General features: G+C 41.7%; 1 protein-coding gene across 6 annotated transcripts in view; it reads left to right on the forward strand.

Moving 5' to 3' along the window:
• Window positions 1–15,419, forward strand: part of LOC131537982 (uncharacterized) — a 34,151-nt gene extending 18,732 nt beyond the window's left edge. For 2 of the 6 annotated variants that reach the window (XM_058771746.1, XM_058771750.1), the window contains exons 9-17: window positions 6,270–6,404; window positions 6,626–6,706; window positions 7,060–7,158; window positions 7,345–9,392; window positions 9,587–10,371; window positions 10,573–10,671; window positions 11,209–11,234; window positions 12,714–12,819; window positions 13,236–15,419. In XM_058771746.1, the coding sequence (XP_058627729.1) occupies window positions 6,270–6,404; window positions 6,626–6,706; window positions 7,060–7,158; window positions 7,345–7,559 (530 nt within the window). In that variant the 3' untranslated portion in view covers window positions 7,560–9,392; window positions 9,587–10,371; window positions 10,573–10,671; ... (1 more) ...; window positions 12,714–12,819; window positions 13,236–15,419. The remainder of the gene's footprint in view (window positions 1–6,269; window positions 6,405–6,625; window positions 6,707–7,059; window positions 7,159–7,344; window positions 9,393–9,586; window positions 10,372–10,572; window positions 10,672–11,208; window positions 11,235–12,713; window positions 12,820–13,235) is intronic. The other 4 variants (XM_058771751.1, XM_058771747.1, XM_058771748.1 and 1 more) reach the window with 4 other exon arrangements.
• Window positions 15,420–17,934: the final 2,515 nt, after the last annotated feature.

Consider the following 17,934-nt stretch of genomic DNA (forward strand, 5'->3'; position numbering starts at 1 on the left):
ATTGACTCTTGCACTACACTAACTGTTGCACGTTACCCAGGACTTCAATTCCCATCATCCATTGCACTGATGACTCACACACAGCTGATTGCACTGATCACACAGCTGATTCCCATTACACGCCTTACATAAAACATGGACTTCCTTTCACAGATTGCTGAGTATTGTTCTGCATATAGCACTCCCCTAGTGTTAGCTGCCTTACCGAGCCATTCTGTGTTTCTGTTTAGTTCCAGTATTGTTCTGCATTTATTACTCATAGTTTTAGCTGCGATACAGAACCCTCTTAGTTGTCTTAGTCTCGCCTTGTCTGTTTTCTCGTGTTTTTTCTCATGCCAACAAAGCCTAAGCTTTATAGAGGGAAGAACAGTTGTACACGGTTCACTTGATGAATCTCCAAACCACACCCACTGGTCGGCCGTAGCAGGAACAACAGGAGACCCGTCACAGTGTGTTCCATGTAAAAGTGCAAAGCATGAATGGGAAAGTGCACATAATCAGGCCAGCGTCTCAGGGTAACGTGAGAGTCAGCTGGCCCAAACTCAAGGCACAAATAGTTGAATTAAAATGCCTGCAGATCCCCATCTCTCTCAATAGATGTGAGCGTGACCAGGAGCGCTGTCTTAAACAACAGAAACTTCAGCTCAAGTCAAGCGGCTCAAAGGGGGCTCTCTGCAGTTCTGCAAGGACCATAGAGAGATCCCAAGAGGGGATGAGGTGCAATCTGGGGGGATTTAATCGAATGACCAGTGGCAGAATGGTCTTTCTTGGTGGTGAACGCCCCCGGCCCTCCTCCGGGGGATGGGACCCAGATTTTAGTGGGCCCGGAACAAGAGCAGCTTCTTCCATTTCTGGGTTGTCCGTCTCCGGGACGTTTCACGGTCTTCCAAAAAGACATGACGGAATCAGGCTGTGCCCTCTTCCTGGTGGAATCTTGATGCCCCTGCTGAGAAGTATCCTCCTTAGATACTGGTCAGGGCGGTGTTGACACTGCAGGGGGCGCACTCGGTGGCGTGCAGAAGAGCCAGGGCTCCATGAGTCAAGATGTGCTTAATGGCCTCCGTTTGCTTCTGGACTGCCAAGAACTGCTGCGCAAAGTCCCTGACTAAAGAGGCCGGCCTGGGAGATGGGGGTGTTGAGAAAGCAAACTTAGTCAGGGTGTAACGCCTCTCAGCCAGGTTCAGCCAGAAATGCCACTCCTGGACTGCCATGGTAGAAATCACATGCCCGTGGGACCGTGCCATGACCTTCATCTACCAGAGGGCAAAGTCGGTCACCGTACGCAGCTCCTGCATCAGCCAACTACCCTTGTGTAGCTTTTTAAGTGCCTTGGTCTGATGTACCTGCAGGATAAAAGGCACAGGGTGGAGGGTGGCTAGGAGTCACATCCAGAGCCCAGATACCAATATGCGCTGCTAGCCCGGCGGAACATTTCTGACAGTAATCCTCAGGTCACCCTTGTCTCAAATGATCGGCTCTGGAACAAAAATCTGAATGAGTGGATGCACGCCGCCATCTTATATACAGTATCTCACAAAAGTGAGTACACCCCTCACATTTCAGCAAAAATTTAGTGTAATTTCTCAAGGGACAATACTGCACAAATGAAACTTGGATATATTTTAGAGTAGTCAATGTGCAGCTTGTATAGAAGTACAAATTTACTGTCCTCTAAATATAACTCAACATATAACCATTATTGTCCAAATAACTGGCAACAAAAATGAGTACATTCTAAGTGAACATGTTAAAACTGTGTCCAAAGTGTCAATATTTTGTTAGGGCACCATTGTTATCTGTCTTAATCGTCTTGGGCATGGAATTCACCAGAGCTGCACAGGTCGTTGCTGGGATCCTCATGGAGGATAATGACATCATGGAGCTGCTGGATGTTAGACACATGGTGCTTCTCCACCTTCCGCTTGAAGATGCCCCACATGTGCTCAATAGGGTTCACGTCTGGAGACATACTTGGCCACTCCACCACCTTCACCTTCAGCAGCAAGGCAGTTGTCATCTTGGCGGTGTGTTTGGGGTTATGTTGGAAAACAGTTTCTGATGGGAGGGCATCATCTTCTGCTTCAGAATGTCACAGTACATGTTGGAATCCATGTTTCCCTCAATGACCTGCAGCTCCCCAGTACCAGCAGTAGTCATGCAGCCCCAGACCATGATGCTACCACCACCATGCTTAACTGTAGGCAAGGCACAATTTTCTTGGTACTCCTCACCAGGGTGTCGCCACACATGCTGGACATGTGTGTCAAACAAGTTTACCTTAGACTCATCAGACCACAGTACATGGTTCCAGTAATTCATGCTCTTGGCCAGGTTGTCTTCAGCAAAGTGTTTGCAGGTTTTTTTTTTTTTTGTGAGCCAGCTTCAGAAGAGGCTTCCTTCTGGGATGATGGCCATGCAAACTGACTTGTTGCAGTGTGTGGCGTATGGTCTGAGCACTGACAAGCTGACCTTCCACTTCTGCAACCTCTAAAGCAGGGGTCTCAAACTCAACTTACCTGGGGGCCGCTGGAGGTAGAGTCTGGGTCAGGCTGGGCCGCATTAAGTATTTCACAAAAAAAGGGTTTCAAGTATTCCAAAAAAAGGAGCACAACTTATCCAATCTTCTCAATCTTTATTATTAACAGTTATTCAACATGAATGTTTCTTCTGAACATTAACGCTTCCTCTGAATTTAAACTTTCCTTTCTGAAAATGAAAGGTTCTTCATGAACTGTCCTTCTGAACATGAACTGTCCTTCTGAACATGAACGGTTCTTCAGAACATAGGCTTCTCTTGCCTACTCCTTGCTGCCAGAGACCTGGCAGCGCTTCCTCTCACACAGCTGAGACACATTTGGCTTGAGGGAGGAAACAGTTGAAACCCTCAGTATGGCTTGAAGATTCTCGTCAGTTAGCCTGGACCTGTACTTTGACTTATTGAAGTTCATGGTGGAGAAGAGCTTTTCACATAGATATGTGCTCCCAAAAAGGCACATGGTCCGCTTGAACATCCTGGACAGCTCAGGGAAGGTGGGTGGCAATTCTCTCAAAAATTGTCCAAGCTTGTCTGCGTTTCCACTCACCTCCCTGAACTTGGCTTTGAGTTCAGAATTGCACTGCAGATCAATGAGCTCCATTTGAAGTACAGGAGGAGCATCTTGCACATCGAAGGAGAAGGGGTCAGCAAAAATTTGAAAAGTGGCTCTGTGTGTCTTGAAGTCTGCAAACCTGCAATCAAATTCCTCCTGTAGCTTCATAATGGCATCAGCATACTTCTCACCACTGAATGGTGTGCCCACATCCATGAGTGCCTTGCATGCTGGGAAATGGCAGAGGTTTGTCAGAGAGAGCTGGGCTTTCCATAACACAAGTTTTGTAGAGAATGCCCTCACGTTGTCATAGGCAGCACTGACAAGCTGCCCCAGGCCTTGTAACTTCTTGTTCAGTACATTCAGCTCCTGCGTGATGTCAACAATAAAAGCTAAGTCCATGAGCCATTTGGGATCACTTAACGCAGGAACAGCCATCCCATCCTTCTCCATGAAGGCTTTCACTTCTGCTCTCAACTCAAAAAACCTCTTCAAGACGTTTCCCCTGCTGAGCCAACGTACCTCTGTGAAGTAGAGCACATCCTCATATTCTGACTCTATTTCCTCCAAAAAGGCGCAGAACTGCCGGTGCTTTAAGCCCCTGGATCTGATATGGTTGATGCATTTCACAACAACAGACATCACATTGTCAAACCTCAGGCATTTGCAGCAAAGGGCCTGCTGATGGATAATGCAGTGCAGAGCAATGGCCTCCTCCACATTCTCCCCTTCCAGTTTTCTTTGAACAAGTGCCACCAGTCCATTTTTCCTTCCTGTCATTGATGGCGCTCCGTCGGTTGTTATTCCAGCAAACCTCTTCCATGACAAACCGGCATTCTCAATAGCACCACACAGCTGGCGGAACAGCTCCTGAGCGGTGGTCTGACCATGCATTGGAATCACTGCGAGCAACTCCTCGATCACTTCAAAATTGTCGTCAACACCACGGACATATACTGTGAGCTGCGCAGTGTCAGTGTTGTCCGTGCTCTCATCAAGAGCGACTGAGTATGCACAAAAACGTTTGGCTTTCTCACGCAGTTGATCATATATGTTTTCTGACAGGTCAGAAATACGCTCTGCCACTGTGTTAGCTGAAAGGCTGATGTTGCTAAACTGACCCTTTTTTTCCGGACAGACTTTACTTGCAGCTAGTAACATGCACTTTTTGATGAACTCGCCTTCTTTGAATGGCTTTCCGGCCCTAGCAATCATCTCACTCACCACGTAGCTAGCTTCGACTGCTGCTTCATTCTCTTTGCTTGCTTTCTTGAATAAATCTTGTTGCCTCAATAGACATTTTTTAAGATTGGCGACCCGGTTCTTTCTCACATCTCCTTGGTATTTTGTATACTCCTCAGCATGTCTAGTTGAGTAATGACGTCTGACGTTGTATTCCTTATACACCGCAACTTTCTCTGTGCATATGAGACACGTAGGGGTGCCCCTGTGCTTAAAGATAAGGTTTTAATAGTTTTCAAGTAGTAGCCTATTACGTTCTGCCCAATGTCTTCAAGTAAAACCGAACTTTTATTTTGACGGGTTGCTGTGAATACCTTTACATTTCTGTGTATATGATATGAGGATAATTTTTCTCAAATGAAACGGTCAAATGCTCATGAAGTGACTCTCAGAGCAGTTCGGAGATGTTGTTCATGTATTTATGTCCTCATTTAGTGAGACGACAGACGTTAATATCAACGCAAGCGTCGCGCTCCTGTATGAGTAAACAAACCCGCGCGTCTGCGCCATACATTAACTCAGAGACACGCAGAACTCATATTTAAATAGACGTTTTGCGGTTTAATATTTACAAATAGGAGTGGGAGTGTGCTCACTTCTGTGTGCGCGATACAGAGAGCGCGACTATGTAACGTAGAGACAGAAATGACACGCCGTCGTGTAAATAAGATAAATAACAGGCTATTTAGTTTGTTTAATAAAAGAACAAGGTATACACCTGTTCTATAGGGAAGGTAACATTGAATTACTTCTTTTGTGGTCTGGCGCTATAGAGAAAATAAAATTAACTTGACCTTCAAGGGGGCGGGTGCTGGGCGGGCCGCCCCTAAAATAATGGTAGGGGAAACACTGTAAGTGATAAAAAAAATAAATAAATAAAAGCGCGGCAAGACTCAGCAAAAAGGTGCGTTTGAGAACAACGTGCGGGCCGCACTAACACTAAACTTTGATGTCAAGTAGGGGGGCCACAAAATATCATCCCGTGGGCCTCAATTGGCCCCCGGGCCGCGAGTTTGAGACCACTGCTCTAAAGCAATGCTGGCAGCACTCATGTGTCTGTGTTTTGAAGCCAGCTTCTGCATCTGACGCACAGCACAAAGACTCAACATCTTTGATCGACCCTTGCAAGGCCTGTTCCGAGTGAAACCCGTCTTGGAAAACGTCTGTATGCCACTGGCCACTGTACTGTAACTCAGTTCCAGGCTGTTAAATAACTTCTTATAGCCTGGGCCATCTTTGTGGAGAGCAACAATTCTAATTCTCAAATCCTCACAGAGTTCTTTGTCATGAGGTACCATGTTGAACATCCAGTGGTCAGTATGAGAGAATTGTACTCAAAGAACCAAATTTTAACTGCTCTAAAACAAGATACACAAATTTGTATGGTCCTGTCAAGCAGACAAAAACATGAACATGATGAATAGGACATGTGGCTTTGCATGGTTAAACGATGTATAGCTGTTATCACTTAGGGTGTACTCAGTTTTGTTGCCAGTTTTTTTTGACAATAATGGCTGTATGTTGAGTTATTTTCAGAGGACAGTAAATATTTACTGCTATATAAGTTGCACATTGACTACTCTAAAATATATCCAAGTTTCATTTCTATAGTATTGTCCCTTGAAAAGATAGACTAAATTGATTGCCGAAATGTGAGGGGTGTACTCACTTTTGTGAGATACTGTACCTGTATGTACAAGGAGTGGCCTGGCATGCAAATTCCAGTGATTCCCAGGTGATTGGGGCTCCTAAGTGAGACCCCTAATGTCAGTGTCTACATAACATCAAACATGACTGACTGAAATGCAACTCACAGTTACGCCTCAACGGCTGGAGGGATAAAAGTTATGTACTGCAGCTTTAAAGAGGTTACTAAAATTACTTAATTTCTCTTATTATTACTATGTTTTTATCAATATTAATTCATGTTTTTCATAGTTTTAATTGCAGGGATTGGAAAGAGGAGCGGATGGATAATTAATTTATTTGACATTGTGGCCGATATGATCTTTGATATTCTGCCAGCATTACAATTCATCCTCCTGTTCCTCATATTTGGATCTGCCAGAGAAGGTTCACGTTTACAATGATTTGAGTCAGGCTTGCATGATTAATATTCAAGACATGGTTATAGCCTTGGTTTGTGTTTTGTTTTCGTTTTTTGGTAGTTCAGAATTATCAATAAAATGGTTAACACATTTACTGCTCCTTTATGATGTACTGTAACCTGCTGTAAAGCTGTTGATGTCATACTATAGTATCCAGCATCTACATATTTACTTTCCTGTTTCTAGGATTCATCATTATTGTAATTTTACCAGTGTTACTAATGCTGACGAATGACAGATGGTTTACTAGATGTCGAAGGGTTGGCTGTAAGTATTTGATGAATTATTATCTGATCTCTGCATCAATATCTTTGCTATATTGTATGTGATAAGCAGTGTTGGGTTACCGTAATCTGTCTCATTCACAGTAACACTTTTTTTTTTTTTTTTAAATAACTTCTTCAGTGATTGGATGGATGAATCAATAATAATAATGAATAAATCTGTCAATAACAGTCTTCACTGATTTATAACTATATCTCTCTGGTGGTTTGAGTCTAATCTCCAGCAGGGCCCAGTTATTCAAATACAATCTGACCAGAAAAAAATATAAGATGGGAGGAAATATTATCTTTGGATGCTTCTGCATGTTTTGTTCTTGTCATTTGCTTCTTTTTCAGGTACAGAGTCGGTCATGAGAACAGTTTGGTTAATCTTCATTTTATTGATTAATTCAGTAATGATTGGACTTTACAGGATGGCAATAGAAAAAGAATTAGGTAGAGTTGTTTCTTTTTTTCTCTTTTTTAAATAATGTTTGGAATAACACATCATTAATCTAGAAAAAGTAAGTTTATGTCATGTGCCATAGTCCTCGCTCTCCTCACACTGTTTCAACAGGTTTTTTATTTATTGTAAATGTAATGGAGAATGTAATGCTTTATTTTATTCTTTTCTGTTTACAGATCCTATCGGATGGGCTTATGTGATGGGGTTTCTACAGATACTTTGGGCGATTATGAAGTTTACAGATGAGGATTATTATAGATATATTGCTCAGGGTATAGTATCGATCATCTACTTTAATCATCTCATATGTTCCTACTTCATTGGTGGCATTAAACCATGGTCTCCATGGTGGTATTACATGGTCCCATTGTTTATACATAGGTATTCGTAAAATATTTACTTAAGAATAGATGCTGAAACATGCTGGACAACACCTAAAAGTAAACATTATTACATTTTTTACAGCTATAGAAATGTAAAATAAAAAAATAAAAAAATAAATAAAAATTATCATAAACATATTTATATAGTTATATTTCTGCAATTTCATATATATATTTTACAACCCTTAACCACACCTAAACATAAAAAAACCCCCCACTAAACTACCAGGCAACTAACCTTTCTATTTTCTCTGAAACTAACACTAACTAACTTTCTTAAAAAAAGAAATAAAAAGAAATAAAAATATGAGCCACAGTATAAAGATCAGTATAATCACAATTTATAAAAAAAAAAAAAAAAGAAGCTAACCAGGCTCAGCTATACAGTGTGAATAACGGTGAATGCGATTTCACTATGTAGAAAATGTTCCTTAAAAAAACAAACAAAAAAACAACAACATTTCAATTAACCAGTTAAAAATGTGAGGGATACTGTAGGTTTACAGTTAACAGCTCCTTTGACACATAGCCGGTAAATTACCATTTAGTGGTAAATCAGTTTTGGCAATTTGTTTGGTATGAGAAGTTGTAACACCAGTAAATTATGGTATGATGCTCTGTGCAGAGAATTAAGCTACTGGTGTGAGCATGTAGTAGTAAATCTGGCCACACTGTCATAGTAAGTTTGTTTTAGGCCAGTCACAACATTCATTCAACACTCACTTTAAACATCAACCTTGCTCCTGACACAAGTAACACTCCTCTATATGTTACCTTTTGGCATTTCTTCTCTTACTAATGTATCCACTGCTAAAATGACCTACTGTCACAACAAAATTAACAATTCTTCAGATTTTTTTAATGCTTTTTAAAACGTTTTCCTTTCTCCTTTGTCCTCCCCACCCTTTATCAAATCTAGCAGCTGATGACCACGTTCTTCATAAATAAAACGGCTACCATCAGCGACCAAGTTTCCACACCACAAACCAACAACTAACAGCAAACACACACCCTTTTCTCTTTCTCTTTGCTCTTGGAGGCTGTCTCTAGAGTCATCCTTTCCAATCACCCTACTACCTGTCCAGTTGATCCTATCCCCACTAATTTCCTTCATGCTATTTCTTCTTCAGTTGTACTTGTGCAAACTCACATCATTAACACATCGTTTCATGCTGGAACCTTTCCTACAGCATTTAAACAGGCTTGGGTAACCCCACTGCTTAAGAAACCCAACCTAGCACTTTCAGAAAACTTTAGACCGGTATTCCCTTTTTTCGTTTATCGCAAAAACATTTGAGCAATCCGTGTTCAACCAAATCTCTGATTTCTTCTGATTTTTTTTTTTTTTTTTTTTTTTATCTCTCCATTTCTGTCAACCAAGGAAGTTGTGGTTTCTTGCCACTGTCGCTTTTGGCTTGCTTAGTTGGGGACATTTAATCTCTGACAATATTGTCGGCTTGATTGCACAGACACTATTCGAAGTGAACTGAGCTGGATGGTGACATCACAGAGTCAACAATGAACTGACTTTAAGAAAAAAAATTACTTTTTTATCATCCATCCTACATTATCAACACACTATTTTCTGCTTAACACTGTAAATCTGCTTTGACACAATCTGTATTATATAAAGCTGCTCTCTCTCTCTCTCTCTATATATAAAGGTGACTTGACTTGACAAGTTATGAGACTGGCAAAAGCAGCTTCCAAATCATCAGTACTTATCTTGCTGGACCTGTCCGCTGCTTTTGATACAGTCAACCATCAGATCCTCTTGTCAACCATCAAGACAAAGGGCATCACGGGAACCACACTCCTGTGGTTTGAGTCTTACCTCCCAAGTAGGTCCTTCAGAGTGTCTTGGAAGGGTGAGGTGTCAAAGCTGCAACATCTATCTACTGGGGTGTCCCAGGGCTCAGTGCCTGGACCACTTCTCTTCTCCATCTCTTTGTCATCTCTAGGATCTGTAATTTAGACAGATACTTTTTCCTATCACTGCTATGCTGATAACGCCCAACTCTACCTCTCATTCCAGCCGAATGATCCAGACAGACATTTCCTGCTGGACGATGGACCATTCCCTTCAGCTGAACCTTGCCAAGACAGATTTGCTTGTGGTTTTGGCCAAATCCTACAAGTGACTGGCCAGTTGTGGTGCCATCCCAAAGAGGCACTAAATCACTTTCACAGACCTTTACCTTGACTCTTCCCTGCTGGTGGAATGACCTGCCTAACTCAACCTGAGCAGCTGAGTCTTTCCCCATTTTTGAGAAATGCCTAAAGAAGTATATCTGTCAGCACATGACCCATTAATACTAGCACTTTCTATTGTCAATTTTTTTTCTGTTTATTAAAAAAAGAAAAAATATATATTCAGTACATTGTGTTAGACTAAATGGGACTTATCACAACACGGATATATTAGTTTAATTTGTTTTTCTATTGCCCTCATTTGTAATTAGCTTTCGAAAAAAGTGTCTGCTAAATGGTTAAATGTAAACATAGTTTGTGGTGAGTCTGAAGACCTTAATTAGTTTGTTCAGATGTGTTTAATTAGGGTTGAAGCTAGGTTTGAGTGTGTCTGTAATAACATATTTATTACACTGCTTATTGTAGTTGGTATCTACACATTTATTTTCCATTTTACAGTATTTTTTTCTTTGTTTTCACAGATTTATTAATTTTGCTTTAGCTTAATATGAAATGTTTAAACTTGCATTACAGTTTTTCGTCGTTTTGTTCCTGTGTATCTGTTTGGATCAGTTGGTGTTGTTTTACTGAACTCTGTTGCACTGATGACAGAACTAATACTGAAAACAGGTGAGCGAACACAACACTTTAAAATGCAATATTTATATCATTAGTCTGAGCGAAGATATTTCCATTATCCATAGTTTTACTGGGCTATATACATTATAAGATTAGTAATAATCATTTATATTTAATTTCAAATCTTTATTGAGTGACAGATAATAAAACTGCTATAATATTTAAATAATTGTACCCACTCTTCTTTTTCAGTTAATGGTGATCGTACCATTGGAGATATGAGATGCACTGTCTTTCCTCTTGAAAGTGTCTTTACCATGTTTGTGCTGATATTAGGATTATTTGCATCCAGTGAGTATTATTATGCTGGTTTGAGAAAGCCAACATACTGTTATACTATTTAAACTTATTGCTCTTCTGAGACTAAAACTACTGACACTATTTAATGGTACAGGCACCAAACTCGGCAGAGACCTGGGCCCTGATGTGTAGTTTGATGCTATATATTTTCCGACTGATTATACTTTTTCATATCAATAATTTTCAAAAATCTACAATTTCCTGTAGATTACACTGTCTGAGCAAAAATGTCCCCTCTTCAGGACAATTGCAGTCCACTAGAGTGAGCCACAGGACAAGGAATCTTTTAACTCCCCTCATTCATAAATACATACATTTAATTTACTGCCAAGCTAAACTAGTCGCTGTAAGTCGCTTTGGATAAAAACGTCTGCTAAATGACTAAATGTAAGATGTGGGTCAACTAATGTTTTGTTGTAGTTGTTGTTGTTGGTAAATCCAGGAATAATCAATTCTACATATGTTTAGTTTAATACGAGCAGCTTCTGAATAATCCCGTTTTTTCCTTCACTGTCTTTGATCTCACAGGGATCAAAACATGTCTGCCATGTCAGGTTAGTATCATAATTAATAAAGTGACCTGCAATATCAGGAAGAGTTTCTCTTCATATCGAAGATGCACTCAGTCATTTTATCATCATGTTTTTCTGGCCCATATGACAGGAGTTTTTATACTGACACATTATTGTAAACACAGCATCAATATTTTTCACTGCGATGAACTGATTCCACAAACCAGAGTCTATTACCGTATTGTCCCGAATATAAGAATGACCCTGATTATAAGACGACCCCCTTTTCCAGATGTACCTTTTGGAAAAAGGCTTTTTGAAAACCAAATCTTGTTTTTTGTTGTTGTTGTTGTTGTTTTCTCTCTGTAAAACATTTTTTTCTTAAATTATTTTCATATTGCATATTTTTCCTATTTTAATTTTTGTTTTGAAAGTATGGTAAATACTGGTAAAATGTACCAAACAATAACATTGAAAAATATACACTTTTTGATATACCATAAAAATAACAGGTAGCCCATCTGAATTATATAACATTTAGGCTACCAATCTCATAGTAGCCTACCAAAATTTTATTAACAGTAGAAGTGAAATCTTATTATAGTCTTCAAATCTGGGTACTGTCTTATGTTTTAAAGTCACTTACAGAGGAAGTTTGGTCCCATCAGGCTAACATGACAGTCACGATTCGTGCCGCTGTAAGCTTTTCTTTTTCTTTTGTTTTCACTGCGATCTTTACAGCACTCATTACATTACATATTTCATGGCACACTCGTTTTATGCGTTTTTGGCGCCACCTATTGTTGTGGGTGTGTTACTGACATGTCAAAGTCTAGACCCTGAATATAAGACGACCGCGTTTTTTCAGATGCATTTCCAAGAAAAAAACATCGTCTTATATTCGGGTCAATACGGTAATATACTCTATTAATATAGTGGCAGAGATGGAAATGAATTACTTGGTCATTAAAGTATTGTTATGAAGAATGCTCAAGTTTTATTGAAACAATATACTTGTACTTTAACTCAGTTACATTTGAAATGTATAACAACTACGTATTATGTACTTTTTATTGAGTAAATAAAAGTACAGTTTATGCTTTTACAGCTCTGATGAGGGATGTATGTGGTAAAGTGAGTGTAAAGTTTATGAATGTCAAACCCCAAGAATTTTGTGTCAGGTCATGTACCAGCAAGGGCTAAATGTAATAAAACTAGATGTGACATGTCGGTAGACATATGTACCAAAATGTTCAGTGTTTTATATGGCATGAGATGATACTATACCCTTCTAAATATCATACACCAGGTAGATAGAATACATTGTGCATAGTGCATAATTTGGGATTCAACTCCTGACCTCTTGTTGTGTAGTTCTCTACTAATGAGTTATAAATGAGGTGTATTAGATAAGGGAGACTTCCTGCGTGTGCAGTGCTAGACACTCTAGGACTGAGAAACACTACTGTAGAAATTGTTGAAAATACATTTAAAAAATAAAATGTCTTGTCTCAAACCCAGAATGCTGCAGGATCTGATGAAACTCCAGCCAATGAATCAAACCACAATCAGAACTCAGCAGAATCACTTGCAATGAATCCTTTACTGAATCAAGATCAGGATGCTGGTAAGAGAAACAGACGGCACTCAGTATGATTCGGTGGATGGAATCACAAACATGATCAACAATGAGAGAAAAAGACACAATGTCAGTGTTTTAAGTTTAAAGTTGTATATTTTATTTCAAATTTTGCTGTTTAAAAAAAAAAAAAATGTTTTGTTTCTTGGTTTTCAAAATAGCTGTAAATGTTAGGTGTACTTAACTGTTCATTTCACAAACTTTCACTTTTTTTGTACTCAATGTAATGGTGATTTGCTTTTATATTTATATTATTTATATTTATATATTGACATGTTTTTATCTAACTATAATGAGCCGGGTTTAATTTCTTATTTTCTCTGTCATATATCAGTTACCTGTCAGCATTGCTCTTTCAGTCTACAAATGACTACTTACCTTTACCTTGTCTGCACCTTGTCTAGTCTGTTTGTCTGACACATTGTCTGTCCAGCGATCCCGCTGCCATCTCCCTCTCTGACGGCTACCCCGTGGTTGCAGAGTCTTCTAGGTGGTGTCTGCATTCACCTAACCCTGCCAAACGGCAAGCTTTTGAGTTCCTTCAGTAACACTTTATTTTTATGTTCCCTTTTGAGCATTCTGTTGACAATAAGTAACTTTGCACCATGTCCACTAACTCTCATTAGAGTATTAGTAGACTGTCTGCTTAATATCAGTGAACTCTTTATTGTGATGGTGTCCCAAAAGACATTCTACTGACTATAAGTAACTTTGCAAGGGCATGTCAACTTATTCTAACCCTACCAGTACTGGTAGGATTAGAATAACAATACTGGTAGTAAGCCTACCAGTCTACTAACACTCTAATAAGAGTTAGTAGATATACAGGTGCATCTCAAAAAGACTACCTGGTCTCATGGCATTTACGTACCTGGCTGCACTTTTTAGCGTGACATGAAATACGTACCAATAAGTACATATCACTGCAGTTTCCAAAATAAATGAACACTTTCACACAAATTTACAGAGTTGCGATTAATAAAGCGTAATTTTCGCACAATTACTCGAACAATATCATGCTATGACTTCAAAACAATATTAATATGCTTGGAGATTTGAAAACTGATGCTTTTGAACATTAGCATCGCACACATCCAACTTCTTATCTATGGGTTTTCATCGGGTGTGTCTCACTCGTCCTTAAAAGTGAAGCTGCGGGCTGTTTGATCGCCCCCTGGTGGCTGGCTGCAGTACAGGTCATAAACTCCGCCCTCTCCATGTAAACGAATGGGACTTCAGTCAAAATAAAAAATTTATTACACTTCCAATACAATTTTCCGAAATATGGTTTTGGTCATTTAAGGTAGTTGTTATCACGCTGATATATGTTCAATTGTTCATTTTTGTGATACGTTTGATTTTAGCTAGTAATTTGATGCTATAAAAACGGGGCGTGTCGTTATGGTTGATTGGGTCTGTGGGAGTTTGGGCGGGAGATTGATTCCGTGGCTCCACCTCAGGACTCTACTGCGCAGACTCGGGCTCCAAACGAATCTCTACTGCGCAGACTCGGGCTCCAAATGACATCATTTACTCAAGATAGCAGCGGCCATACTGAGATGTATTCGCTTCACTTTTCTATAATGGAAGGAAGCGGAGATGCGTCGTCCATCTTTTTTACAGTCTATGGTTTTCATAGATAACAAGTTTGTTCGGTAGCTCACAGAGTACGGAGTTACACAGGTTCGAATCCCGTGTAACTACGGTTCGACAAAGCAGTTAAAATCTGCGTAAAAGGAAGTTCAAATGGCACAGTTGCATCTTTTTTATATCAGCTTTGCATTTGTTAACACTATCGGGTAGGTTTAGGGCTGGATTTGGTATAGGGCATATTTCCAACACGATAGAGCGTTAACCTTTAGCGACAGTCCCCGGATATTTGAATTCTGAACCGCCGCAATACGTATCTGAAGCAACGTAATAAAAAAAACAGCAATACGTACCAATATCTACGTAATAAAAACGTGCCAGGGTTCACATATTGAACCTGTGTTTTAGTGCCACTCAGTGGACATTTCTATTTGAAACTGCGGCGAAACGTGCAGTAAGGTACGTAAAACGGTGTCGCACAAAAAGTGCGCAGAAGTACGTATTTTTATGAGACCAGGTTGCAAAAAGATTAGAATATCGTGAAAAAGTTATTTTTCTTCTTCTTTTTTCTTGTAACTTGTTTCAAAAAGTGAAAATTTCATAAATTCTAGATCCATTACATGTAAAGTAAAACATTTCAAAAGGTTTTTTTTAATTTTTTTTTTTTTTTTAATTTTGATGATTAGAGCTTACAACTCATGAAAGTCAAAAACACAGTATCTCAAAATGTTAGAATATTTCCTACGATCAATCAAAAAAAGGATTTTCAAAACAGAAATGTTCAGGTTTTTTAAAGTATGTTCAGAGACACACCCTGACACAGATGCTGCCAGTTTCTAAATAATGTGGCTCTAATTAACTATTAATTAACTCTTAGGATAGGAGGAACTTGTGCATGTATGTCACACAAACACTCTCTCACACACACACACACACACACACACACACACACACACACACACAGAGAGAGATCACACTCACACACACAAATACACATGCAGCACATACTAGCAACACTTCAGCATACTTTAATTCACAAATAATTGGATAAGGATTTACTGCCGCTACTATTTATAGTTCCCCTTCAATTCGGTCATTCTACATCGCTATGGGAAATACCTTTTCCTCGAATACTACTGAAGCCTTATTGAATCACACCAGTAAAACTGGCCAATGACGTTCAAGCGCGCGAAATATGAGCGGGATCCCACTCTATATAAGGCAGTGCATGTACGTCATCCGTTCAGAATTTTTTCCTTCAGCAACAAGCCTATCAAAGAAATATACTACTCACCGTGATCTACACGCTGCAGCGGACATGCCTTCTCTTCTCCTGCTGTGTTCCGGTGAGCTTCGGACGGACAAAAGATGACCTCTCGCGATTGCCTCTCCTGCGTAGAGCCAATCGAACCCTCTGATGGCCACGAATTGTGCGTCCTGACCAAGGCAGTTGATGAGCTCGGTCTGGAGTGGGCGCCTCCTACCGAGCCGGCCAGAAGCCGTCTGGACGAGTGGTTCCTCCAGTCGGATCGCGGCCGAAAGGACACCCCGTGGAGGCCCGGCCCCTTTTTCCCGGAGGTGCACGACGAGATAGCGAAGTCGTGGAACGCGCCGCTCACCAGTCGAGTGCACAATCCGGGATCCTCCCTTCTGTCGTCTGTGGACGGCGCTGACCGAGCGGGGTATGTTAAACTCCCCCCTGTGGAGGAAGCCGTCGCTGCCCACCTCTGTCCTGCAGCCGTGGCAAACTGGAGGGTGCGAAACCACGCGTCTCTCCCATCTAAACCTTGCCGAGCCACCGCAAACTTCGCTGGCAAGGCTTTTTCAGCGGCGGGCCAGGCAGCTTCAACACTGCATGTGATGGCGATACTTCAGGTGTATCAGGCCAAGCTCCTTCAGTCCCTGGATGAAGATGGCCCGGACCCTGAAGTCTTCAAAGAGCTCCGACGCGCCACAGATCTGGCCTTCAGAGCGACGAAGGTGACAGCTCGAGCGATCGGCCGCAATATGGGTAATCTTGTGGTGCTGGATCGTCACCTGTGGCTGACTCTGACCGAGTTGAAAGACTCAGAGAAGACGGCTCTTCTGGACGCTCCCGTGAATCCCTCAGGTCTCTTTGGAGCGGCGGTAGAGACGTTCACGGAGCGCTTCGTTGAAGCGCAGAAGCAGTCGAAGGCCATTAGCCACTTGTTACCAAAGCGGGCCGGCGCGAACCCTCCTGCGCATTCCCGCTCCTCCTCAGCACAGCGCGCGGGAAGACCGTTCGCCCCTCCTACTGCTGTTTGGCGCGAGCATGAGCCGGCGGTGAGACCAAGATAGCCGTAGCCGAAGCGCCGCCAGGGCTCGAAGGGCCAGAAACCCCGCCCTGACAGAGACGGCAGGCCACCGGCTCCGGGATCAAAGCCGCGTTCCTGATGCTGTCTCTCGGAGGAGGAAAGCTGCACTCAGCGCCGAAGACGAGCCACTGAGAAAGTCTGCTCGCTCCACTATGTGGGTTCACCACGCCCCCCTGCCTGTTGCGGGCGGCAAGAACGATTGTCATGTTTGTGTTTTGACTGTTCCACAGTGCAGTGCAATAAAATAAAAATAAAAAATAAAAAAATCACCTCAATATCAGGGCAATTTTCCTCCTCTCACTCCCCTCTCCCACATCACTCACTCTCACACTCGTGTGGTATTAAACTCCCCGCCCCCCAACGGCGAGTTATCCCTCACGGTGTGCAGTCCGCCTCGCCCACTGTCACAGTTCACAGAAGCGTGGCAGGGACTGCCAGGGGTATCAGAGTGGGTTATGAAATCAATAAAGAACGGCTACACGCTTCAGTTCTTTTGCAGACCGCCCCGTTTCAACGGTGTGTTAATGTCCACTGTGTGGGAGCAGAATGTCTCAGTTCTGCGAGAGGAAATACACAAACTTCTCGCAAAGCGCGCGGTAGAGGCAGTGCCTCTCACAGCGTGCAAGAGCGGCTTCTACAGCCGTTATTTTCTGGTGCCAAAGAAAGACGGCGGACTCCGCCCAATCTTGGACCCGAGGCCGCTGAATCGTGCGCTTTCAAAGCGCTCGTTCAAAATGATTACGCTGAGACAAATCCTCTCACATATCAGACCGGGAGATTGGTTTATCTCCGTGGATTTAAAGGATGCTTATTTTCACATTCAGGTAGCCCCCCGCCACAGGCGCTTCCTGAGATTTGCATTCGAAGGGATAGCGTACCAATTCACGGTCCTGCCTGGCCCTTCCTGTCTGGCCCCTCGTACGTTTACGAAATGCATGGATGCTGCTCTCTCTCCTCTGAAGCAGAGCGGAATACGCATCCTGAACTATCTCGACGACTGGCTAGTGTTACCCCAATCAGAGAGCGCGCTGCTCAGCGACAAACTCAGACTCCTCGCTCATGTTCAGAGCTTAGGACTGACTGTAAATATGCAAAAGAGCATGCTGATACCGAGCCAGAACATCTCCTTTTTAGGAGTGGAGCTGGACTCAATCAATATGCGAGCGCGTCTGTCGGA

This window comes from Onychostoma macrolepis, chromosome 03, assembly GCF_012432095.1.
Source record: "Onychostoma macrolepis isolate SWU-2019 chromosome 03, ASM1243209v1, whole genome shotgun sequence".
Taxonomy (NCBI): domain Eukaryota; kingdom Metazoa; phylum Chordata; class Actinopteri; order Cypriniformes; family Cyprinidae; genus Onychostoma; species Onychostoma macrolepis.